General features: G+C 42.4%; 1 protein-coding gene across 1 annotated transcript in view; it reads left to right on the top strand.

The window, feature by feature from the left end:
* The first annotated feature begins 351 nt into the window (after positions 1–351).
* Positions 352–21,862, top strand: part of LOC138268682 (C-C motif chemokine 25-like) — a 32,985-nt gene continuing 11,474 nt past the window's right edge. The window contains exons 1-4 of the mRNA XM_069218575.1: positions 352–493; positions 13,139–13,231; positions 17,024–17,144; positions 20,278–20,431. Of these exons, the coding sequence (XP_069074676.1) occupies positions 13,165–13,231; positions 17,024–17,144; positions 20,278–20,431 (342 nt within the window). The 5' untranslated portion in view covers positions 352–493; positions 13,139–13,164. The remainder of the gene's footprint in view (positions 494–13,138; positions 13,232–17,023; positions 17,145–20,277; positions 20,432–21,862) is intronic.

Here is a 21,862-nt window from a genome sequence, read left to right as displayed (position 1 = left end):
ACAAAATATGGCACATTACCCTACATAATAGGCCTTTTCTTGCCACATCATTTAGTCAAACCAGCCGCATAATTTGGTCCTCCATTGTCGCGTAATTCTAGTGGCCCTGATGAAGGCCCATGGCACCAATACATAACCACTGCAGTGCAGTGTTTCTCCATCCATCTCGAAGTGATGGTATCTCACTTTTCAAGTCAGGCCCTAGAAAGCAGTATTGAAGCCTAGGTGTTACTTAACCTTCTTTGACTGGCAGCGTGCTGGCGCGCGGCTTGAAAGCTGATATTCGCCTCCAGGTCTGCAAAGAGAGTCAGGTGAGGGCGGGGCTGCAGGCTATAAAGAGATTACACTTAGACACCTAAATTCCAGAACAGGCGAGTGCTGACAGAGAAAACTCCCGTCCCTTCGCTCCTCCGCGCGCTTTCCAGGCCCAGATAATCCAGCGCGCGCTCACGGCTGTCCGGAGCCTGACACCGCTGTCAGCTAAGTCACTGAGGTAAGTGCTCTGCGACCTGAGGCCTGCAATAAACTGCGACCTGTTCTGTGCACAACTCTGTACTTTGTTTTTCTTCCCTCAAATGCGTAGTTGATAAAAAAAAAGTAGACAAAGTAGGGCCCCAGATTTGTGCATGCACTTAGGCCATGAACCTCAATTCACCAAAAAGCCTGGGGTAGTGGAAGTGACATCACACGCCCTTTGACCTTCAACTACATTCACTCACAGACATGCTTACTTATACACAGTGGTTGAAATGGAAAAATAGAAGAGCAGGCACTCTGTCTCAGAGTACCTGCTTGTTTTTTAGAAGTGCTGGTACTCTCCAATGAAAAGTATTATAGGTACTCTCCCTCTCAAAATAAAAAAGTGCCGGTACTCAGTACCGGACAGTACAGGCCCTTTTAAAGCACTGCATATACACACATTCAACCTTGCACTCTCATGTAAACACACACTCAGTCTCAAGCGTGCACACAACATACATTTAAAAAACATTTTTTTGTACTTACCTCATCTACCAGGGAGGGCCATAGTACAGCTAATTGCACTCCCTTTTTTATTACACTAATAGAGAATAAGTAAACATTATGTACTATTCGTGTAATAAAACATGAGAGAAAGCAACGAGAAAGGAGCCGCAGCCAACGTCCATAAGGAAATGCGGGCATAGTGTTCCTGGCACTGATTTTGGCACCTCTGAAGCCAGGGTTTGCAGAGGCAGTGCCAGGAGTTGCAAGGGGCAGGCCATGGTTGCGACCCCATCTCATCAGGGGTATGGACCTCTATATAAATGCACCTACAATACAGTGCAATGCCTGTGTTTCCCGCGTGTTATGTTTTAGGAAGTAAAGTCAATATTCAAGGATAAAAATACAAATGGGGTGACTTAAATTGTGTATAGGGCTGTGGAAGACCCTTAGGATCTTCGGGAGTGGGCTCAGAACCTCTAGTTATGGTAGCACAAGGTCACACAAAATTCAAGATCCAAGCAAGTGGGCTGTGATGTTTGTTTTAAGTCTGTTTACACAGACTGTAAGGCTGCAGGCCAGAACTACAGGTGCTTGCATTGATGCTCGATGTATAAATCCCTTTGCATTGGTGTTTTGTGTAGTTAAGACTATGTACATTGAATGCTGACTTAACAGTCCTATTGAATTCTGTGGGAATGCTCCACATCATTTTTATCAACCAAGTGGGATGCAGTAATTCGTTGTGTGAGGGAGAAGTTGTGAAGATCTCTGGCATGGAACCTGCAGTAATATGTGGAAAGATCTCAATCTTCTCAAGGTGGGAAATTTGCAAGTTTTAAATAAAAGAGGCAGCATTATCAGACCCCCTGCAGTAGCAGGACACCAATTAACCAATCAGGCTACATCGCTCATCTTCATAAAGAGCACATTTCCTGGAATTTGCCAAACTGTGAATCCGGCCAAGGCTGAAATGGTAATTCGCTTCTGCCCAAATGCTATTTCTGTGTAAAAAGCGTTGGTGTTTACTAAAAGCAGGTGGAATGTGTACTCATTAAATGCCACAAAAAAATGGGAGAAAAAATGCAAATCAAGAGGTGCAGCGATTCTCATGCTTCGTGTTATTCCCCATTAGTAGATCATTACCTAATATTTTTTTAGAACTGGTGTGGTTGTTCCACACGGAACCGTTGCTGTGCAACTCGTGTTCGCCTCAATTGTGAGCAATGTTCAAACTTTGTCACTTCTTGCTTCTAATAGTCTTAGAAAGGCCTGTCTTTCATTTTCTTGGTAAAGGCAACCTCTGACAAAAGCCGCCATTTGCATGTAATAAACTATTACAGTTGAACAGTGACACCACAATAACTTCCAGCGCAGAGTCAGTGCACAGGTCTTTATCATATATGTGGGCAAAGCTAGTTTAAAAATGCTTACTGACTAGCCAGCCATCCCTGTGTATCTGGCCATTTTTTGGAAGATATTTTCATATAGAGGTTGCCACACAAAGACGTTTATGGGGCACAATTACTGAGCTCTTTTGTTGTGGCTCAGACAGTGTTCTTGTAATCTTCAGCTATCTCATGTAAGAACTACTTCGATCAATTTTCAAAAACAAATATTTTCTTGTTTTTACTATTCTATTTCCTTTGAGTTGCTCTATTTAATGGTATCAACATATCTGAGGAAAACCTGAATTGTTGTAAATATGTATGTCAGTTTGCTCTAGCTATGGTTAGCGGATGCAGACAGCTGTTATAGTCGATTGTCCTTTGGTATCCCTTGACGTTGGCTTTGCTACCATCGTTTAAGGAGTTAGTAAGGTAGCAGAAGAAACACAAACCAGGGATACAAGAACCCTTGTATACAGTATTTCATTTCTGCTACTTGCCCCTACTCTGGTGCCTCATCAGATAGGAAGGGAGGGCTGAGGGAAAGGTTGATGTAATTTGGGTCAAAGGTCATGTGATGCTAGTATTTACCCCAAGACCACTATTGATTAAGCATCTTCTTGTAAATGGGATGTTGCATATTTAATGTGTTTTAATCAAACCCACCAAGTACTTTAGAGATTAAAATATAATCATCCTCTTGTAGACTGAAGACCTTATGAAGGCGCTTATCCATGGTTGTACAGGCCAATTGCCACACAGGCTTTTTCCGAGTGTTTTGCTATCTCAGAATGTCTCAGGCTGCTGTTAGAGAAGGATTAGCTGCCATGACCATCCACGCCCCTAAGGCTCATTTCAGTCTTGGGCTGGACAAACCTGTTTGCACGGGCTCCTTTTGGTTTCCAGTCTGGCTATGCACCTCCATGTGAACGTTTGCGTCTCCATGATCACTGAACTCATTGGCTTCTCACACAGATATTTCGGGTACCTTACACAATACATAGTTTTAGTTTGGCGTCTTGCATATTCTTCCTCCTAGATAATTTTGTTAGGTGCATACCAATATTTGTAACATCAAAAATATAATAAAAATTTCCTCTAAATGTTCTGTTTCAAATTGTCAAAAGCCTTCAAGTATGATTGAGAGGTGTTTTTAATTTGCATGTAACTTGCAAACTTGGAGCAGGACCCCTGCTGCCAAACCCTGTCTCTCTCTTGGGATTCAAGCGTGCCTGATTTGAATCCAAACTCTTAGAGTTTTGAGCACACCATCTGTCAGTCTTGACACTGGAATCAAGAAATGGGAGTTGGAAATGTATGGCGTACACTTGTTTTACCAATATTTTCCAACCAGGTGACTGTCAACGACCCTGGACATGACCGAGGCGATTTGATCAATTTCCAGTACTGGATTGATTAAAACATAGATTGAACACAGGGAAGACCTGCAAAGCTATGTGTCAATCATGAATCCCATTTCTGATTTCTTTGCTTCAAAAGCACTCAACTTAATTTGAGTGAAATAAGTTCTGCTCTTTCAAATGTGTCTGTCAATCGAAGGTTGTGCCTGGTTGTGTAGATCCAGCTCCGGTGCTCACAGGTTTGCTTGGATTACATGCCTCACCCTTATGGTGATATGTATCTGATAAAAAAAAACACAACCAATCAATCAACTTGAAAAGCTCACAGTTGGTGGAATGGTGGCAAATAAGCATAGATGGTATCGCTGTATTGACTTTGTGTGAAATAGAAATTTTTGAAGGATTTCCAAAACACCAGGTACAATGGAGCTCTGTTCTTAAGGAGAACCTGATAATTCTACTATTCATTTTCTACCCCAGTCCTTGTAAAGTGATGTAGTAAATGAAGCAGAGGCTGCCACAGTTCTCCAGTCAACCTCCTGGTAAATAGCATTGCTTTTCATAAAGATGGGAGTACCTGTAAAATGAGGTGCAGAAAGAAAATAGGATATTTGAACATGCTTAACACTGTTTAGGTTGGTAGATAAAAAACCCAAAGTCAAAAATTGCTGATTATAGAGGAGTTCTAGGGAATAGCATGTTATTTTCATTGTAACATCAAGGTGAGTGACAGGGATACAATAACTGTACGTGTGAAGTCTGCTATTAATACTTTTTGGGCAAAGTTTCACCATATTAGTACCAGTTTAACTCGTGAATGGAACTATCATCAACTTAAATGTGAAAGGGAACTATTGGAAAGGGTTTGCTATTGCATGCCATTATGGGGGTTATTCTAACTTTGGAGGAGGTGTTAATCCGTCCCAAAAGTGACGGAAAAGTGACGGATTTACCACCAGCCGTATTACGAGTCCATTATATCCTATGGAACTCGTAATACGGCTGGTGGTATATCCGTCACTTTACCGTCACTTTTGGGACGGATTAACACTCCTCCAAAGTTAGAATAACCCCCTATGTGTCTAGCACTTTATTTTGTAACGTTTGTTGTGTGTAAGGTAGGGAGACTTTTTTGTTGAAAGAAGGTTAAGCATCAGTTGGTGGGTCATATGGAAATTGTGTCACATCTCTAGCTATGGAGAAAATGTGCCTATAGACAAAGTATAGAACTTCTGAAGACATTTACATTCAATAAAGAGGGCATAGTTTTCATTTCTTATTGATGGAATGGTGTTCTACAGTAATCTCAACCTTGAAGTAATACCACCACTGAGGTTAGCTGTACTTTTATGCATGTTAGTCTAGGGGTTACCATCAACATTTATTAGTAATATCATATCTAGTGTATTATATTGTGGGATTTCGGATGGTTGAAATCTGGAATGTAGGTATTGCACTGACTGAGCTTCCTGGTGTAAATAGAATGTGTAGAATTGCTTTGTGTTGTGTGACTGAGGTGCCTGCAGCATCATACATCCAGCGGAGGGGAGAGGTTGCTGATTCGAAACCCTGTTGGGATCCGAATTTAAGCAAATGCCACTTTCTATTATACGAGTTACTTGAGTTACGTGACCCAAATGTGCATAGTAACCACAAAAGTTACTTTATTGTTGGTAAGGAAGATCATGTTGTAATGATAAGGCCTACATCTGGGAAGAACCCTTATAAGTGCTTAAAGAAACTTTTTTTTAACAACAAAAGCATTTTGTTTAGTGATCACGTCGATACTTCTCTGCTCATCTAAACAAAGAGGCAATCGACAGGCAAATCAGTTGTGCCCTTTAAAGCGCCTCAAAGTTACATAGAGTGGTTTACAAGAAGTAATGGGATCATTTATATCCTGGATGGCAGCCAGATTGGTCTGAGTTCTTATCCACCGTATCTCTGGCCGACATCCACACGCATATATATGCCACTGGTTGATGCACATTCTGCAAAGATAAAGCCTGAGCCGAATGCAATGGATTTGTGGCTCGGCATTTTTTCTGTTTGGACACAACCATCAAAGTGAGAATTTGTTTCTGAAAATAAACAATGGCCCTGATGCACAAAGGGTTTTCTCCCTGACTCTTTGAGCCATTGTTACATTTCTTTGCCTGGATCCACCGTGCCTCACATGACAGACTGGTGCAGAGAAACTGTGCTCTGTGAGGTCCACACTTTGGGCCATTCTCCTGATGCATGATAAGTACTAGCTCTTTGGCAGACAAGCGGCTGGCATTGATTGCTGGTTGTTGAGTGGTTCCCAGTCTCCAAATTTGGGTGACCTGCTGAATTGCTGCAGTTCCCCTCCTGCCAAATGATAAATAAATACATATACAGTGTTATTATCACTCATCACATTTTCCAGTAACTGTTGCACCTGTTTTTTCCGTTAGTGTGTATATCCTTGAAGTATAAACCCATCAAGGCAGCTGCGTTATGGTACCACCACTGAGGCCCACAAGAGTGCATCAAACTGCAACATTTGGCCCACAAAAGTGCTTTGTTGCCAGGAGGAGGAAACAGCCAACTTTTGAACTGTATTTTTCCTGAGGGTTTCAAAACCTTTGCACCTGCACTGATAATATTCTCCATATCTGGCCACAAGCTAAACGTGACTCACATTAATGAGGGAGGCTAGGTGTTTTCCAAATGTGGGTTATCACTCGGGTAAACATTGAAGGGCATTGTGCATGATATGATTTCCTATCAGTGTACAGAATATCCTGCTCTGTTGTCCTCCCACAGATTGTTGCCTCCTTATTTTAAAATAAAATCCCAGAGAAGTAAGTCACAACTCAAGCTGCCAGCAAATTTGATTAAGGGCCTGATTTAGATCTGAGCAGATGGGTTACTCCGTCATAAACGTGAGGGATATCCCGTCTATCGTATTACGATCTCCATAGGATATGATGGGATTGTGATACAGCGGACAGGATATCCGTCATGTTTGCGACAGCGTATCCCCTCCACCAAGATTTAAATCCGGCCCTTTATCCTCCAGGTAGCCAAGCATTATTCCTATTATTCCAGCCCCGCCATTTTGAATTTTCAAATCCATATCACCATCAAATCCAAAGAGAACCACCAGTGGTCCGTGGACAAACCCACAACTCATAATCTAGAGAAATACCTGGATGTGCCAGTTCTGATTCAGACTGCCCTCAAAGCTGAGGCACATTTCTGGAGACATGGCATAGCCATAAATGCCTTCTTAAATATAAGAATGAAATTTGTAGAATTTGTCTTGCAGCCAGAAACCCTCTGTCTCTCGAAGTCCAGCCAGTGTGTTAGGTGGCCATTTAAACCTAAAACAAGTGTGTTAGCACTGTGTGACAGTAGTATGAAAAAATATTGCTGTTTTCTGCTCCTGGATTATGAGGACTTGCAGAGACAGCACCCCCACAGGTAAGAGTGCAGGGGAATGGCAGGAGAGAACTGGTACATCTTTCATCTCCTATATAGTGCTCCCATCTGCCCCCCTTGTCTCAGCCTTTGTGTGCTCCAAAAGAGAAGGTCAATGTTCAGTTTGAAGATGAGCCAACGATGGATGAGACAGCCTCTAAATACACTTCATGCGTTACCTAATGTAATATGTACCCAAAACTATATGCCCAGTGCCCCAATAAGTGCCGTTAGAGAATAAGGTAAATATACCAACACATTTGGTGCTTTACACATTTTCTTGTAAACAATGCAGTTACAGGACTTTACATCACTGCAATTTGCTGAAAGTGGAAGAAAGGCAGCAGATCTGTGCAGGTGATCTGCATTTTCCTTGTGATCTGAATTCTACACTTCTAACACACCTTTGATACTATCAGCCCACAATGGGGGAACATCTAGTTTGCAAGGACACTCTGTAAGCATTGAGTTGCATGCCAATGTCCTCTCATCTAAGAGCTAACTCCCTACAGTAGTGGAACACTGTTTTATATTTCCAGATTAGAAATCCAAAGATATCAATTCTCTTACTATATTATAACTGACCTACATTTCACCTCAGTCTATGAAACACTGAATATGTTATTGGGAGGAAGAATGAAATTATTGCTGATCCTGAAAGATTAACCAGTGGATACTACTATCATGGGTTTAGTATTCAGTGCCATGATAGCCAGGAGTGTACACCCACTTCACAAATAGCTTTACCTCAATTTAACAACTTCACAACATAACAAAGTATTAACTTAACAATTTAGCTCAAATCTTAACAACTTAATGTAAAAACACCATAATTCAGTGATACAACCTATGGCTACTGTCCAAATTTGTTTTGCATGGCTGCAACCTCATTATGTTTGCTTGCAAAGTGAGTGTAACTACATTCATATCTTGATACTTGGGTTCAAGTTTTTAAAGCTCTTGCTATAAAATACCTAACACTGTATGGGGATTGGTCCTTGCTGTGGTTTAGTCTGCGCTTACAAGTACTCCAAAGACTGGCCCAACCACAAAGTGTACTGAACTCTCCCCTGAAGAGATATTGGAATGCCAGTCTAGCTATTTCCAGCTATCCCTTGCCTTTGTATGTAACTGTCCACCTACGTCTAGCAAATCTGTGTATTGCACACTCCTTACATACCCCAATCTGTGATAATCTCATCATACGTTGCACTTGACATAGGTGAGTTTTTAGCAGCTCAGACAGCCCTTTTAAGTGAGGGCTTCAAACATTCACGTTATTACCAAAGACTCACATGAGTCATTGATGAAGCTGTGTGGTTCAGACGGGAGACATTGAGAGCTGAATGGCTCAATTATTTGGTACATTGGTAGAATGATTCAGTTTTTTGGCACATTGGGGACCATTGTGGGATACTGGGGTGACAGAGCTGGCAAACCTGTTTTATGGTCCACTGTAACCTGCATTCTCCATTGCACAAAATAGCAAAACAGTGCAGAACCAACACAAGTCACCCTTTTAAAAGCTGGTTGACTTTTAGACAATAAAGTCCTAGTGCTATTGCAATACACTACTAATCCGATTACTTCTTCGTGCTTCCATAGCAGAGGCACACGACTCAACGTATCACATGTAATAGGTAGCAATATGTTCGTACTTTGCAGTTATTTTACTTTTATTATCTTTATATATTTACATTAAATACAATTTTAAGGGGTTGTACTTGCTTGTGTAATATGAAACACTTTTTCTGTGGGCACAATAATGTACTGAGCTGCACTCATACTAAATTGCGCTGTGTCTTAATGGGCCACACTCTGTCATCGTGGGAAGGGCTGTCTTATGCAGTGCTGTCCTTTAATGGTCTCTTTTCTTACATGTTGAGCAGTGATGTATTGTACAGGGGATCGTTGTTTCATACCAGGCAGTGAGTGTTAAAACATAAAACAATCAGAATTCTTGCTTTTCATAAGCAGTTGGTTTCATGTATGCATTCACACCTCAATGTTTATTTACTTTAGCCTGCTCCATAGGTAATGCTTTAAATTATACAGCACCTAATCCAGCAATATCCATTACTGTTTCCATGAATATCAAATGTTAGCACTCTAGTGGTTCATTGGAACCCTGTGGTAAGTTGATGTAGAACATCGGGACCCAATCTTACAGGCTAGTGCTACTGTCAGGATTGTATATTTCACACACCATTTCAGACATTTTTCTCTCATGGCTAGGAATATGTTTTCAAATTTGTAGAAAATGTAGCCTCATTAGCCCTTGGAGCACGTTCCATAATTTTCATGAGAAAATCATAAGAGATTATTTTATCTCAAACATGGTTAATCAAATCTCAGCAGAGGGTCACAGGGTGAGATCCCCTTAGAATTTACTAAAATTCCTAAAAGTATTAAGGCACTACAATTAGTGATTTCTATTGAGACTAAAAACTGTTATCACCCATCATATATGTACCTTTATGTGACCTTCAAATCTAGCCATTCACTACAATGAATTTTAGTGGGTCAAAATGGTGAAATTTTATCACCAAAGCAATCTAAAATATATGCTTCCTGTAGCCTTTCAGCTAAATAATTAGTAAAAGCACACTTCCAGCAAAGAGTTTCCACCTCAGTTTTAAGGTTCTGATTTACAATAGCAATGTTATCCGAGATGGGCATTTCCAGGTAGTTACTGACCGCGCAGAGTAGGGAGGTCCCTTCACCTCATCCCCTCTGACCCCTCCCAGTCAATAACTCTCTGGGAGTGGCGCCTCCCTTGGACAATATTGCTTAAGTATTGTTTCATAACAGCTATTCTTTGTCCTTAATGGACCACATTGTGTCATGGCAGGAAGCTTAGTTCATAATGGGCATCACTGCATCCTTTCGAGGAGTGCTCTGTAACACTCGGCAGCACACCGTCACAGAGGGCATCAATGTGTAATATGGATACGGATTGCACACTGTGTCATAGAGGCCACTGCGGATATGCGTAGTCGCTTTATGTCTGGCACCTACCACTAGTGCTTTGGCATGCAAAGGCTCAATGATATTAAAAATCTGCTGTTTCGGAATCGGCACCAGTGTACCCGCCGGGCCATTCGAATGAACAGACTCATTGACAAGATCCTACAGCGAACAAACAGCATGTCATGCAGGGCTAGATTAGTCATTCTGTCACTGTAGCATCTCTCGGGTAACCTACAGGCAAGGAGGGGTTGATTAAGAGCAGAATGTGCTGCCAAGACCTAATGATTGCACCATAATACCACCCTAGCCAAGGCCTCCTGAACTGTGGAACCTGATTAAACTGTTTCAGCCTTGAAGGTCCGAACATACACAAGGTCTGTTATTTGATCCTCTGTCCTAACTGTGTGCAATTACACAAAAGTAAAACCACAAATTACAAGACCAAGTTTTATTAATCAGTCATAGGTTATGATAAGGTTATGTTGTTTAAAAACTGTGTAAGCAGCTTGTGGGTGTTAATGAGTCACCCATCCAGTACCGTTTATGATGGTCTTTAGCAGTTGGCAATAACAGATTTGTAAATGTGCAACCAGATGCAAAGTTGGGAACACTCTCTCAGGATGCTATAAATGAACTTTGCTAAACTTTAACAAATATGTTGGAAGTAAGGTAGGCTAGTTGTGTTGAAATACACCATCTCCAGTTCCTCTTCAATTGTGTTTATACTGACCAATCGTACTACTGCCCTTCTTATTAGTACTAGTAGTAACAGCAATACTAGCTCTATAAGTATTATTACTTTCATAACCTTATTAATTCTTCTACTTCTGATGCTCCTTTTGTTTTCATGAGTATTGCTATTTTAGATTGCTGTTACTATCTTTAAGGCTATGCAAATTTGCAAAGTACAGTAGGTTGCAACTTCATATAATTTTTCTTAAAACCTGGGAAGCTTCACAACATTAGGAGTCACGTGGAGCAGGCAGTATGTTGCACCTGAGAGGTGGTTGCATATGTTGTGCTTACAGAAGTCTCAGCTTCGCCTGGTGATGCCCTTTGAAGTCAATAAAGACTCTGTGGATTATTGCACGGTGCAAATCTGGGTGCTGATTCTGGGGCTGTGTGTCATGCTGTAGAATATTGCAACTTGTGCAACAGCGTGTGTTCTCAACCTGTTTTCTGCAGTCTCTTGCATTCTTCTCACAGTGGAATGCTGGTACTCACTGTCATCTGAGGATTTTTGGGGCCCCCGGCAAGACATATTTTAGGGGCCCTGGTATGGAATTAATTTGGATTTTTTACCCATTTCATGCTAATGCTAGCTCACGCAGTGCCAAACTATTCTAAATAACATTAAACTTAAAAAGGGTTACAGAAAAACAGTTGTGATATGGCTTACAAGGAACCTAAACATCCTTAAGATGACACTGGGTAGAAAGACAGGGTCAGAGGTAGAGATAGGTAGAGAGGGAGAGCGGTTGAGATACAGGAATAGGATAATTAGTGGTCTAATAGAGAGAAAGTTTATTCTCCCAAGCGGCCTCTTGGAAGATGGGGAGCTTTGAGCAATTGCCCATTTTGCCTATCCTTTAAAATGTCTCTACTTGTACTGTTTTCAGAGGAATGAGAGAAGAGTCGGGTGTTAACAAAGGAAAGGTCCGTTCAGTCCTGGTTTATGACTGATCATTTTCTGGGGAGACGCTCATTTTGAGGCTAACCAGAGTGGATCTGTGCTAGCAGCTTTCTGAGATTGAGGAAAGTGTCTAACTCAATGCATCCTTTTAAAATATTTTAACGGTCCTAGCAGGTTCTTTCTAGTATTGCTTTTTTAGATTGGTTGCTTTCTTGAGGACAAAGCGAAACAAATTATTTGGTCCAAAAACCACCCATCTAGATTGTGGAGCAAATGTTCCCCGGGAACATAATCACATGTGAGCTTTGGAAACATTCATAAGAGCATTGTTTACATGTGCGACTTTCAGCAAAAAAAGAATACTCTACAATGCAGAATAAATGACCGGATCACTGGGAGTGGTTGGTCGCTGCTGAAACTGTCCCCACATGTGCTACCTAATGTGTGCTATCTTCATTTGAAGATTATTAGCCAGAAAAGGGAGGGGGTAGTTGGAATGGAGGGAGACAGCCTCAAAGCACATGCATTCTTATAGTGTGCTGCAAATAAAAAAGTAGGCCTGGCGCGAAAGCGCAAGCAGCGGAAGGACAATCACTCAGAATGTACACAGTACCTGGGCCATGCTCCAGGGGAGTGACAAAGACACAAAGAGGAAGTGAAGCAGGCATGTGCTTATCAAAGAGAACTTGGAAAATTAGAGTGACAATGAAGGTAACCAATTTTAACCAATGGGCAGGCTCCAAGCCGCCGTAAGCTAACTGTATGTCTTGCATGCACTCTCTCAGGGGAGACCTAAAAACTAATGCATCATGATAAAACCCTGCAGCAATGTCATGCCATTAACAGGATCAAGAAGTAACCACAGCTCGAATAGTCCTTTTTCATTTCTGAAATTCCCACTCATTAACCATTTGCTTTTCAGAGGGTAAGGACTTTGCAAGGGGTCAATAACGTGATGTCACTGGTACTGCAATTTAAAGGTTTTGCGATAACACTTCCCCTGACATGACCATTTTTATGATACAATGTCCTTGTAACCAGTAACAACACTGAAGAAATCCGAATTTGTGACAGAGTTACCAAATACTGTTGATTAGTATTTTTGGGTCGGTATGTCTTCTTCTCCCATTGAATTAGCCTGTTTATCACCTATCAATTACAGGTTCATCCACCCTTTGCTTGGAAATCTTGTTGTTGCTAAACGTACATGTCCTACATTCCCATGTCCTTTTCCCAGAGCTCTAACTTGGTGGGGAAATTATGCTGTCCTAATAAATTAAAACATATTACTTTTCTTGAAAAGCAAGGCTTTTAGTAAACCCCCTTAGATAAAGTTTCAGCTCTCTTTACTATGCTCTCATTTCTACTTTTCACAGGTTGGAAACATTTGGAGTTTTTAAGAATGAACACTTGGATTCTGATATCAGTAATTGTGACTAGTGTTTGTGTATACACAAGTGATGGCCAAGGTAAGCTTTTACCAAACTATTTCAAACTGGAACTGGGCCCTACAGTAACTCATAGTCCTGGTAAAATGTAGGTGTGTTAAAATGTTTGAAAGCCACAATATGTAAGCCATTGAGGCTTATAAGTACATGATATACCATGAGAAAGTGAGATAGGAAGGTCGGATTAGCTTTATTGTCACCCAATTTACAGATTTGTCCAACTTTATAGAGAATAATGTGCCTACGCGTCATTGGCATCCATTTTGCAGAAGTTGTTTACACCTTTTGGTCCCTGTTTAAAAGGGTGATTTTGGCTTTAAATCTAAGTTCACAGCCATAAATATCTCATTGACATCTTCCAGCAATTCACAAAAGGATCCCGGTTGTAAATACATGTATTACTGCAGATTTCCCCATCAGGCATGTGTGGAAATCCAGTGTGGTAAATCCAACTTAAGAGATTTCAAGTGGCTGTACAAAGGCGTGGTTTGGTTTTGCGGCCAGTCCAAACTCCAGTCCGAATCGTTTCCATCATACAAATGGTTGTAAGTTACTCCAACCAAAGCTGAAGCAACCCTACCTCCAAGATGGGAAAATGGGAAGTGAATTGCTACTAGATTTGCTCAGGGTGCTGCTGGTGGATTTCTCCATGGGGCAAAAGATGTACTTCCTTGAAGAAAAAGAAAAAAGAATTGCACAATCCTAAACTACGTAGAATTGTGCACCGAAGAAACAGGTCATCATAGAGTATATCACATAACATTTCCAGTAGTACATCTGTAAACCTACCCCCGGTACAGCTTCCCAGGCCTTCACATGGTTCCTTCAGGAGGAGATGTGCCTGGCTTACTTTACTTATATGGGGTTTTGGGGAATAAGGCGTTGTATCTACTTCGCCTGTGCTTTTATCACCAACTTGATGCAGAATGTGAACAAAGTGCAACAAACCATAAACTTGCTGTCCTGTGTCTTGAAGATAGTGCTAGATATCCATATGTTTGCTATTCAGTGGAATTTTACACCTGTTAAACTTTGGCATTCTTAATGAGCAAAAACCATGGGTGTGCAGATCCTCACTCATGGTAATTTCCGGCTGTGGTAAATTCCACACCACTTGTAATTGTGATCCCTGTGAAAACATCTGCATAAAAGGGTGTAATGAAAAAAACAGTGAATAGACACCCAAACTGAGAATCCGCAGGGTGACCCATCCTTTAATGTTATGCCATTATCAGTTAAATTTTTCTACTATATGGGTACAACATTGACCTGCACGCCTGTTCCCTCAATCCATATTAGAAAGTATGCATTCTTCCAGTGCCACTGTAAACCTTCAGATCAGCTCCCTTGAACGTTTGCTACATGATATATGTGTGCGCAGAGACTGTCAAGGCATGTGAAAGACACATACAACAGAGAATATAAGGTCATCGACAAATATTTGACTTTGCATCATCAAATTTCAAAAGCCTGGGAATGTGGTTTTCGAATATATGTGCAAATCTTAGCACACTCAATCCTGGAGGGTGAACAGGTAGTAATGCTGATTGTTACGAAGAGAGCAGATTCAAGCAGTACAGGCCATGATCTTCCAGCCAAATATGATGCAATAGCTTAGCCAGAAGTGATAGAAAGAAACTACATCTCCTTTGTTTTTTAAATCAGCGACTCTAGAACTGATTTGCATTGAAAGTCGAGGTCTAATCTGGGTCAGTAGCACAGCTTGGACTTTGCAAATGGATGCCAAAAATGTTCTCAGAAGGCTTCCACAATCAAGAAACGTCTCTGAAACTGTGGTGAGAGAAAGAACTTACAGCACCACAAAAACAAATGTACACATGCTAGTAAGCATTGATGGCAAGACTTGGTATGAACATCATGCATGAGTCAAATATTCACAAATTAATTTGTACCTTATATTTCTGGCAGCTTCTGAAGCTGAACACGTAAAATCATTTGACAGCTATGTCAATAAAACATCAGAATTCAAAAACTGTATCACTAAGACATGGATTGAGCTCACATCTGCAAACTTTAAGAAGACATGTACCAGGTAGCTTCTAAACAGGCTCTCTATACACCAACTCATAATTCTGAACCAAATCGATCAATAAGTGGTAACCGTGGGTACCAGCTGATGCCACTGCCTTACTCTTTATTAGCCCTGGCCCAGTGGTCATGAAGGCTGCAGTAGTAACAGATCTTTAAGAGCCCACTACACTCTCTGTAGTTTCCACTGCTAGCTCTTATAACACACTCAGCACTACAGAGAAGGCTTGTGAAGGACATAGGGATGGACAAGGGGTCAACTTTTCAAGGTCACAGAGTATGTGATGTCTCCTCTACTACCACATGCATTTAGGTGAATCCCTGCCCAAGAATCTCAACACTCATGGCAAATGAGGCACTCATGGACACCGAGGCCTAATTTTATGATTCTCTGTTTCAACGACACTGAACCCAACCGCACTGCATGAGCTTAGAGTAAATGCTGACAGCTCTCCAGACTCGGGTGAATAGAACACAGTATTTTTTTATACATTTACAGATTAAATTAGTAGTTTCCAGAGCTTCAGAAAGTACTGTTTTGTGATTCTCCCTAAATTGTAAATTTTGCTTTACTCACTCTATCATCTCCCTAAAATGTATTAACCCAAATTATAATTATTTTCCAATTTATAGACGTTAACAAAGCATTGCCATGGATAATGCACCGATTAGACATTTAGCTTTACAGCCCTACCACCAACATCAGACATCATCAAAATCACCAGAAAAGCCACCACCAATACTGCTACAACTGCTACAGCCATCATCAACACTGCAACACTACTAATAACCATTGACAAAAACACCACCAAACCACTATCAAAAAGCCACTCATACCACCAGCAGTAATACTTCAAAGGGCGCCACCAGAAATGAAGCAACAGCGCCACCAATACTGCTATTGCCATAATTTAGCAAAGCCGTAAGGTCTGGCTTTAATGTGCCATATAATGGAAACAGATTTTCGGTATGGCTATGTTTGCTAGTGTTGTCTCAATAAATCAAGACCTACTAGCTTTTAGCAATGTTGGTTTATACGGATAGATTGCATTTTGACTGTGGTCTTGCTTTATCAGTATTGCGCTAAAGTAGTCCTTAATAATGTGTTCCTAGCGCAAGCCAAATGGACATCAGTGATCTTCAGCAGCACAAATGTAATGGATGGAAATGCTTGAATTAATCTAATTGACTGTTATTTACTGGGGTGCATTCTACTACTTTACGCTTTATCTCGCCTGTGCCATGAGAGAGAGGCGTGCACCCTACGCAATTTAGTGTTCACTCCATCACATAAAGAATACTGGAGTTGCATATCATTATAAGACCTTCTTGAGTACAGAAGCGAATACAATAACACAAAGTTTCCTTCATTATGTTTACAGTCCCTAGTCCTTAAGGAATAATATTTCCTAGCTCCGTCCTACAGCCTGTGTAGAATAGATAGGGATAATGGCCCTTTCATACACCCCCTCGGCAACACAATTTTGAGTTTTACCTCAGTATCTTCCTTTGCAGAGATCTAAGGAATTGGGCTTTATTAAAAGTTTGATCTCCAAGTGTCATCCTAAAAACAAAAATTCTGCTGTCAGCATAGACCTCTGTATGGTTACTGAACTTTCCCTGCCATGCAATATTTGTATAACATATGGCACCTGATACCTCATGCCTTATATATTATGTATATGTACTTATGATGTACATGTTTAAGACAATAAATAAATCTCATAATATTAACTTCTGTTTTCTCATTTATATTTCATGCAGGATACTATGAAAACTGCTGTCTATCATATGCTCAAAATATAAACCTAAGGATACTTTATAAGCATGTGAAATCCTATAAGCAACAAGAAATCAATGAGAGCTGCAATAGGAAAGCAGTCATGTAAGTAATCACTGTTCCTTTTGTAAGCTTTGCTCAGTGATGTAGAAGTGTTTCTTCCATTGAACATTACACACAAATTTATGGTCAATGATTATACAATATCTGAAAAGTGACTACAGCTTCATGTGAAATGCTAGTGGCATGGCATTGTTGCCTGTGCCAGGTGTTTCTTCTTCATTCACAGGCTTTCCTCTCTATTCTTGGGAATGTCTGCCTGGAACATTTCAGTCTTGCAGTGTTCTGAGTGGTTTACATGTATCCTTCCAGGGTTGACATTGCTTGCATTCAAGGAACCACTTTTTCTATTTCCTTATGCACTCCATTGGATTTTTCTTGCGTTCTCTATTCAGTGTACTGCTTCCCTCATCATTTTGTCCATGTCACCCTTCGATCTCCTTGTTGCTTTGCCCGTGCTTGACCATTGCTTCCCTGCCCCTCACCAGCCTCCTGCCTCCTGTTTTTAAATATCGGCCACCTCTGCTTTTCATCCCCCCCCCCCAATTCTGCAAGCAATTTTTATTTTATTTTCTTTAAAAAAACATGTTTGCACCTGCCGGGCTGTTTGCGAGCATCCATCTTACAATAATATGTTCAGCTCATTTCAAGGGGGCCGCCTGTGATTGCGCATGCATGGGGAGTACATACCAAGACATAGGCGGTCATTATGAACATGGCGGTCCGGACTGCCATGCCGGCGGTCACGGAAATTACCACCACCGGCATGGCGGTCTGGACCGCCATATTATATTCACATGGAGACTGCCACAGGCGGAACTCTGCCACCGCCGCCAGGCCGCCTGACGATGGTGGAGTTCCTTATCCGACAGGGCAGCGCTGCAAGCAGCGCTGCCCGCCATATAAAGAACATGTGGTCCCCCAGCCTTTCCATGGCGGTTTCCCCCACCAGGGAAAGGCTGGCGGAAGGGGTACTCCAGGGCCCCCTGGGGGGCCCTTCACAGCCCTGTCGCACGTGTCAGTGCCCGATTTACGGGCAGTGATAGGCGCAATGGGTGCTTCTGCACCCGCCGCACTGCTACATTGACGACGGCTCCATGTGGAGCCGTCGGCAATGTCCAAGCCCAGCATTCCGCTGGGCCAGCTGGAGGAAACACAGTTTTTCACCCGCCGGCCCAGCAGAATGTTGTTTATTTGGCCGCCGGGGTCCGAGTTCATAATGAGGCCTATAATTTGGTTTTATTTTATTAAACCTGTTAAAAATGTGTGCATTCAGCCATGGCTATCTTTGAAAAGATGCTTTAAAAAAATACAATTGCTCTAAAAAATGGCAGCCGTGGATGTACATGCATTAATGTCATTATTTTAATGCAGGGAGCTTTGCCTCACTTACCACCAGGAGACCATACTGATCTCAGTGGCACCTTTGCCATTTTTGTATTTCGGAACACTAATAAGCAGTGATGGCACTGCCAAAAACGGTAGCCGCATGTCAGGGACTCTTGCAATATGGGCCCTTCAAACCAACCACCATTTAATTTTGAATTTACATTTTCAGTAGACACGTGTTGTGACGGAAGCAGTACTGTGCAACTCAGTCATGTGGGAGTGGAGTTTTTCCCCCACAGCAGATTAGATTAGACCCGGCCATATGCAAATCAGTCTTAATCCTACTCGAGGAGTAACAGTCCAGTCCACACTGCAAAACAAGGCCCTCTCCAAATTGACGCATGTGCAACCTAAGTCAGATTCCACCCTGATTGGGGCTTGTCAGTCAGGTAAAGCTTGGTTCAAGTGTGAGTATAGGTCCCATGTCTGGGAATCTCCTTGGACACTTAGGGCATTACATCAAAACACACAAAAAGTGATGGGAGGAGTGCTTGTGATTTGTCTAACCACTGGCAAACGCTTGGCTAGCATTCCGACCAGTCATTCTTTTGCCCACCCTGCCACCTCAGATTAGACCTAACCAAATGCAAATCAGTCTTGATCCTGCTCCAATAGGAACAGTCTAGCCAGAACTGCCAAGCCGGGTCTTCTCCAAACTGGAAAACAAGCAGCTCAAGACTGGTTTTGGCCTGATTAAGGCTCATCATTTGGGTGCAACTTGGGAACTATGAATCGGAATGCTAACTCCAGTGATTGTCAATACTTAGACAGATTGCAAGCATTCACCATTCAACTTTTGTCAGTTTGAGGGATTTTCTGGTCACCAAACATATAATCAACCTCCAAACACAGGAGTCTTGAGATTCACTAGGCATGTTTGCTAGCATGTTTGGTATGTTCACAATCGCTGCTAGTGCATCATGGTTTCTAATTTTCTAAAGTTATTAAAAAAATGGTGCCAACGTGCTCCTGTACCCTCTCTTAGTAGCAGAAATTGGCCATTAGTCACAATAATTCACTAGCCTGAAGTACAGAAGTAAAGAACAAAAATTTATTAGCACCTTATAGTGACACTGCTTTGAGGTTCCAATCACTTAGTAATCACTTAGGTAATAATTTTGTAATCGATTAGTAATCATCTTAGGTAATCATTTAGTAATCACTTAGATAATCAGTTATGTAAGAACATGTTACACAGTAACAAAACAAGGCCTGTTCTGTAGGCTTACCGTCTGGCTACTAATGACAATATTTATTAGATTAAAAAGTTTGGTTTTTTTGCACAGATTTAGATACATATCTGACAAATCATATCACAGTCTTCATCAACTTCCTCTACAGATCTTTCCTTTTCTACATAGAGGATATGCCCCAACTCGATAAAACGTTTTTAGATCCATTCCTTAACATTTCTCGTATTTTATGTTCCCAGTGAGGATCGTCCCATGGTTTTGTGATGGCCTTAATTATGTTCAGGACATTACTTGGTACAAATTAACCACAGTGTTCACTTTGGAAGTTTAAATCCTGAAATCGGATAATTTACACTGCCCCTACACTTGGAGTGGATTATTAATCTTATTTCAAGGAATGCTGATCATTATGCCTTCTTTTCGAAGTTATTTTCTTTCTGAGTGAGAGTGTAAAATACTTAATCTCTGTTTCTTACTTCTGACTGCCCAGCTTTACTTTATTAATATTGTCCATATTAAGAAATAATACACACTGACAAAAAATGAGCACAAGAAATTCACAAAATTAATAAATGTTATTACTCTTTTATTCCCAGATTTCGGCTGTCCAGGAAAGGGAAGGTCGTTTGTGGTGACCCCAGAGAGCACTGGGTGCAGATTCTCATGAAGCACCTAAACAACAGGCACAACTTTGGCACCATGAGGCCATTTCAGAAGAATAGGCATAAATCTGCACCACAGTTGGGCAAGGTGTGTAAAAATAATCCAGATGTAACAGCTAGAGTCAGAGACTACACTCATGGTGCTGTACCTAGCAGCGCAAACTAAAGTGTGCAGACTGATATTTATGGAGGCGGATACCAAGACGTGAGTGCTGGAGCCAGCTTAGTTCCTTGTACTAGCAGTGAGCACTGGAGTCAGCACACTGAAACACATAGGCCCTTGCTGCCCGCCAAGTTGAAACCGCTGGGCGGCCGCCAATGCAGCCACACTCCCGTGGTATCTATTTTGAGATCCCCGCTGGGCCGGCCGGCGGAAACCTGGTTTCCGCCCGCCGGCCCAGCGGGGATCTCGGCCGCAACAAGGGAGCTGGCTCCAAATGGAGCCGGCGGTTTTACTGCTGTGCGACGGGTGCATTGCACCCGTCGCGCTTTTCACTGTCTGCTATGCAGACAGTGAAAAGCTCCATGGGGCCGTGGCAGGGGGCCCCGCGACTCCCCTTTCCACCAGCCTTTTCATGGCGGTTAATACCGCCATGAAAAGGTTGGCGGGAGGGGGACTCGTAATCCCCTGGGCAGCGCTGCAAGCAGCGCTGCCCTGGGGGATTACAACCGCCGGGACCAATTTGGCGGGAAACCACTTGTCCCGGCGGTGCGACCGCGGCGCTTCTGCCGTGGTCGTAATTCCCAGGAAAGCACCGCCAGCCTGTTGGCGGTGCTTCCGTCAAAACAGCCCTGGCGGTCTTTAACTGCCAGGGTTGTAATGAGGGCCATAGTGCCTTGTACAAGCAGTGATCGCTGGAGTCAGCACACTGAAACACATGGTGCCTTGTATTAATGGTGAGTGCAGGACTTAGCACACTGAAACACATGGGGCCTCATTACGACCCTGGCGGCTGGCGGAAAGCTACCGCCAACAGGCTGGCAGTGTTCCGCCAGCTATTATGACCGTGGAGCAGTAGCCACAGCCATACCGCCGGCCCCCCCACTATACCACCAGGCTTCCAACTGGCGGTCATAATCCCCAGGACAGCGGTGCAAGCACAGTGTTACTGTCCGCTGGCCCAGTGGAAAAGTCACATCAACATTTCTGCCGGCTCGTAATAGAGCCGGCGGCAATGCTGATGTGCAGTGGGTGCAGTAGCACCCATTGCACATTTCACTGCCCGAAATTCGGGCAGTGAAATGTGCGATGGGGCTATGCCTGGGGGCCCCTGCACTGCCCATGCCAAGTGCATGGGCTGTGCAGGGGCCCCCAGGAGCACCCCGAGTCCCCTTACTGCCAGCCTTTCCATGGCGGTGTCTACTGCCATGGACAGGCTGGTGGTAAGGGAGTCGAAATCCCCAGGGCAGCCGGTCCCGGCGGTGTTACCGCGGCGGTAACGCTGTGGTCAAAATATGGTGTTCTGTACCACCAGCCTGTTGGCGGTACGAATGCCACTATTACCGCCAGGGTTATAAT

Source organism: Pleurodeles waltl, chromosome 12 (genome assembly GCF_031143425.1).
Source record: "Pleurodeles waltl isolate 20211129_DDA chromosome 12, aPleWal1.hap1.20221129, whole genome shotgun sequence".
In the NCBI taxonomy this organism is placed as follows: Eukaryota; Metazoa; Chordata; class Amphibia; order Caudata; family Salamandridae; genus Pleurodeles; species Pleurodeles waltl.
Note: the sequence above shows the minus strand (reverse complement) of the source record. Positions and strands in the feature narration are given on the sequence as shown.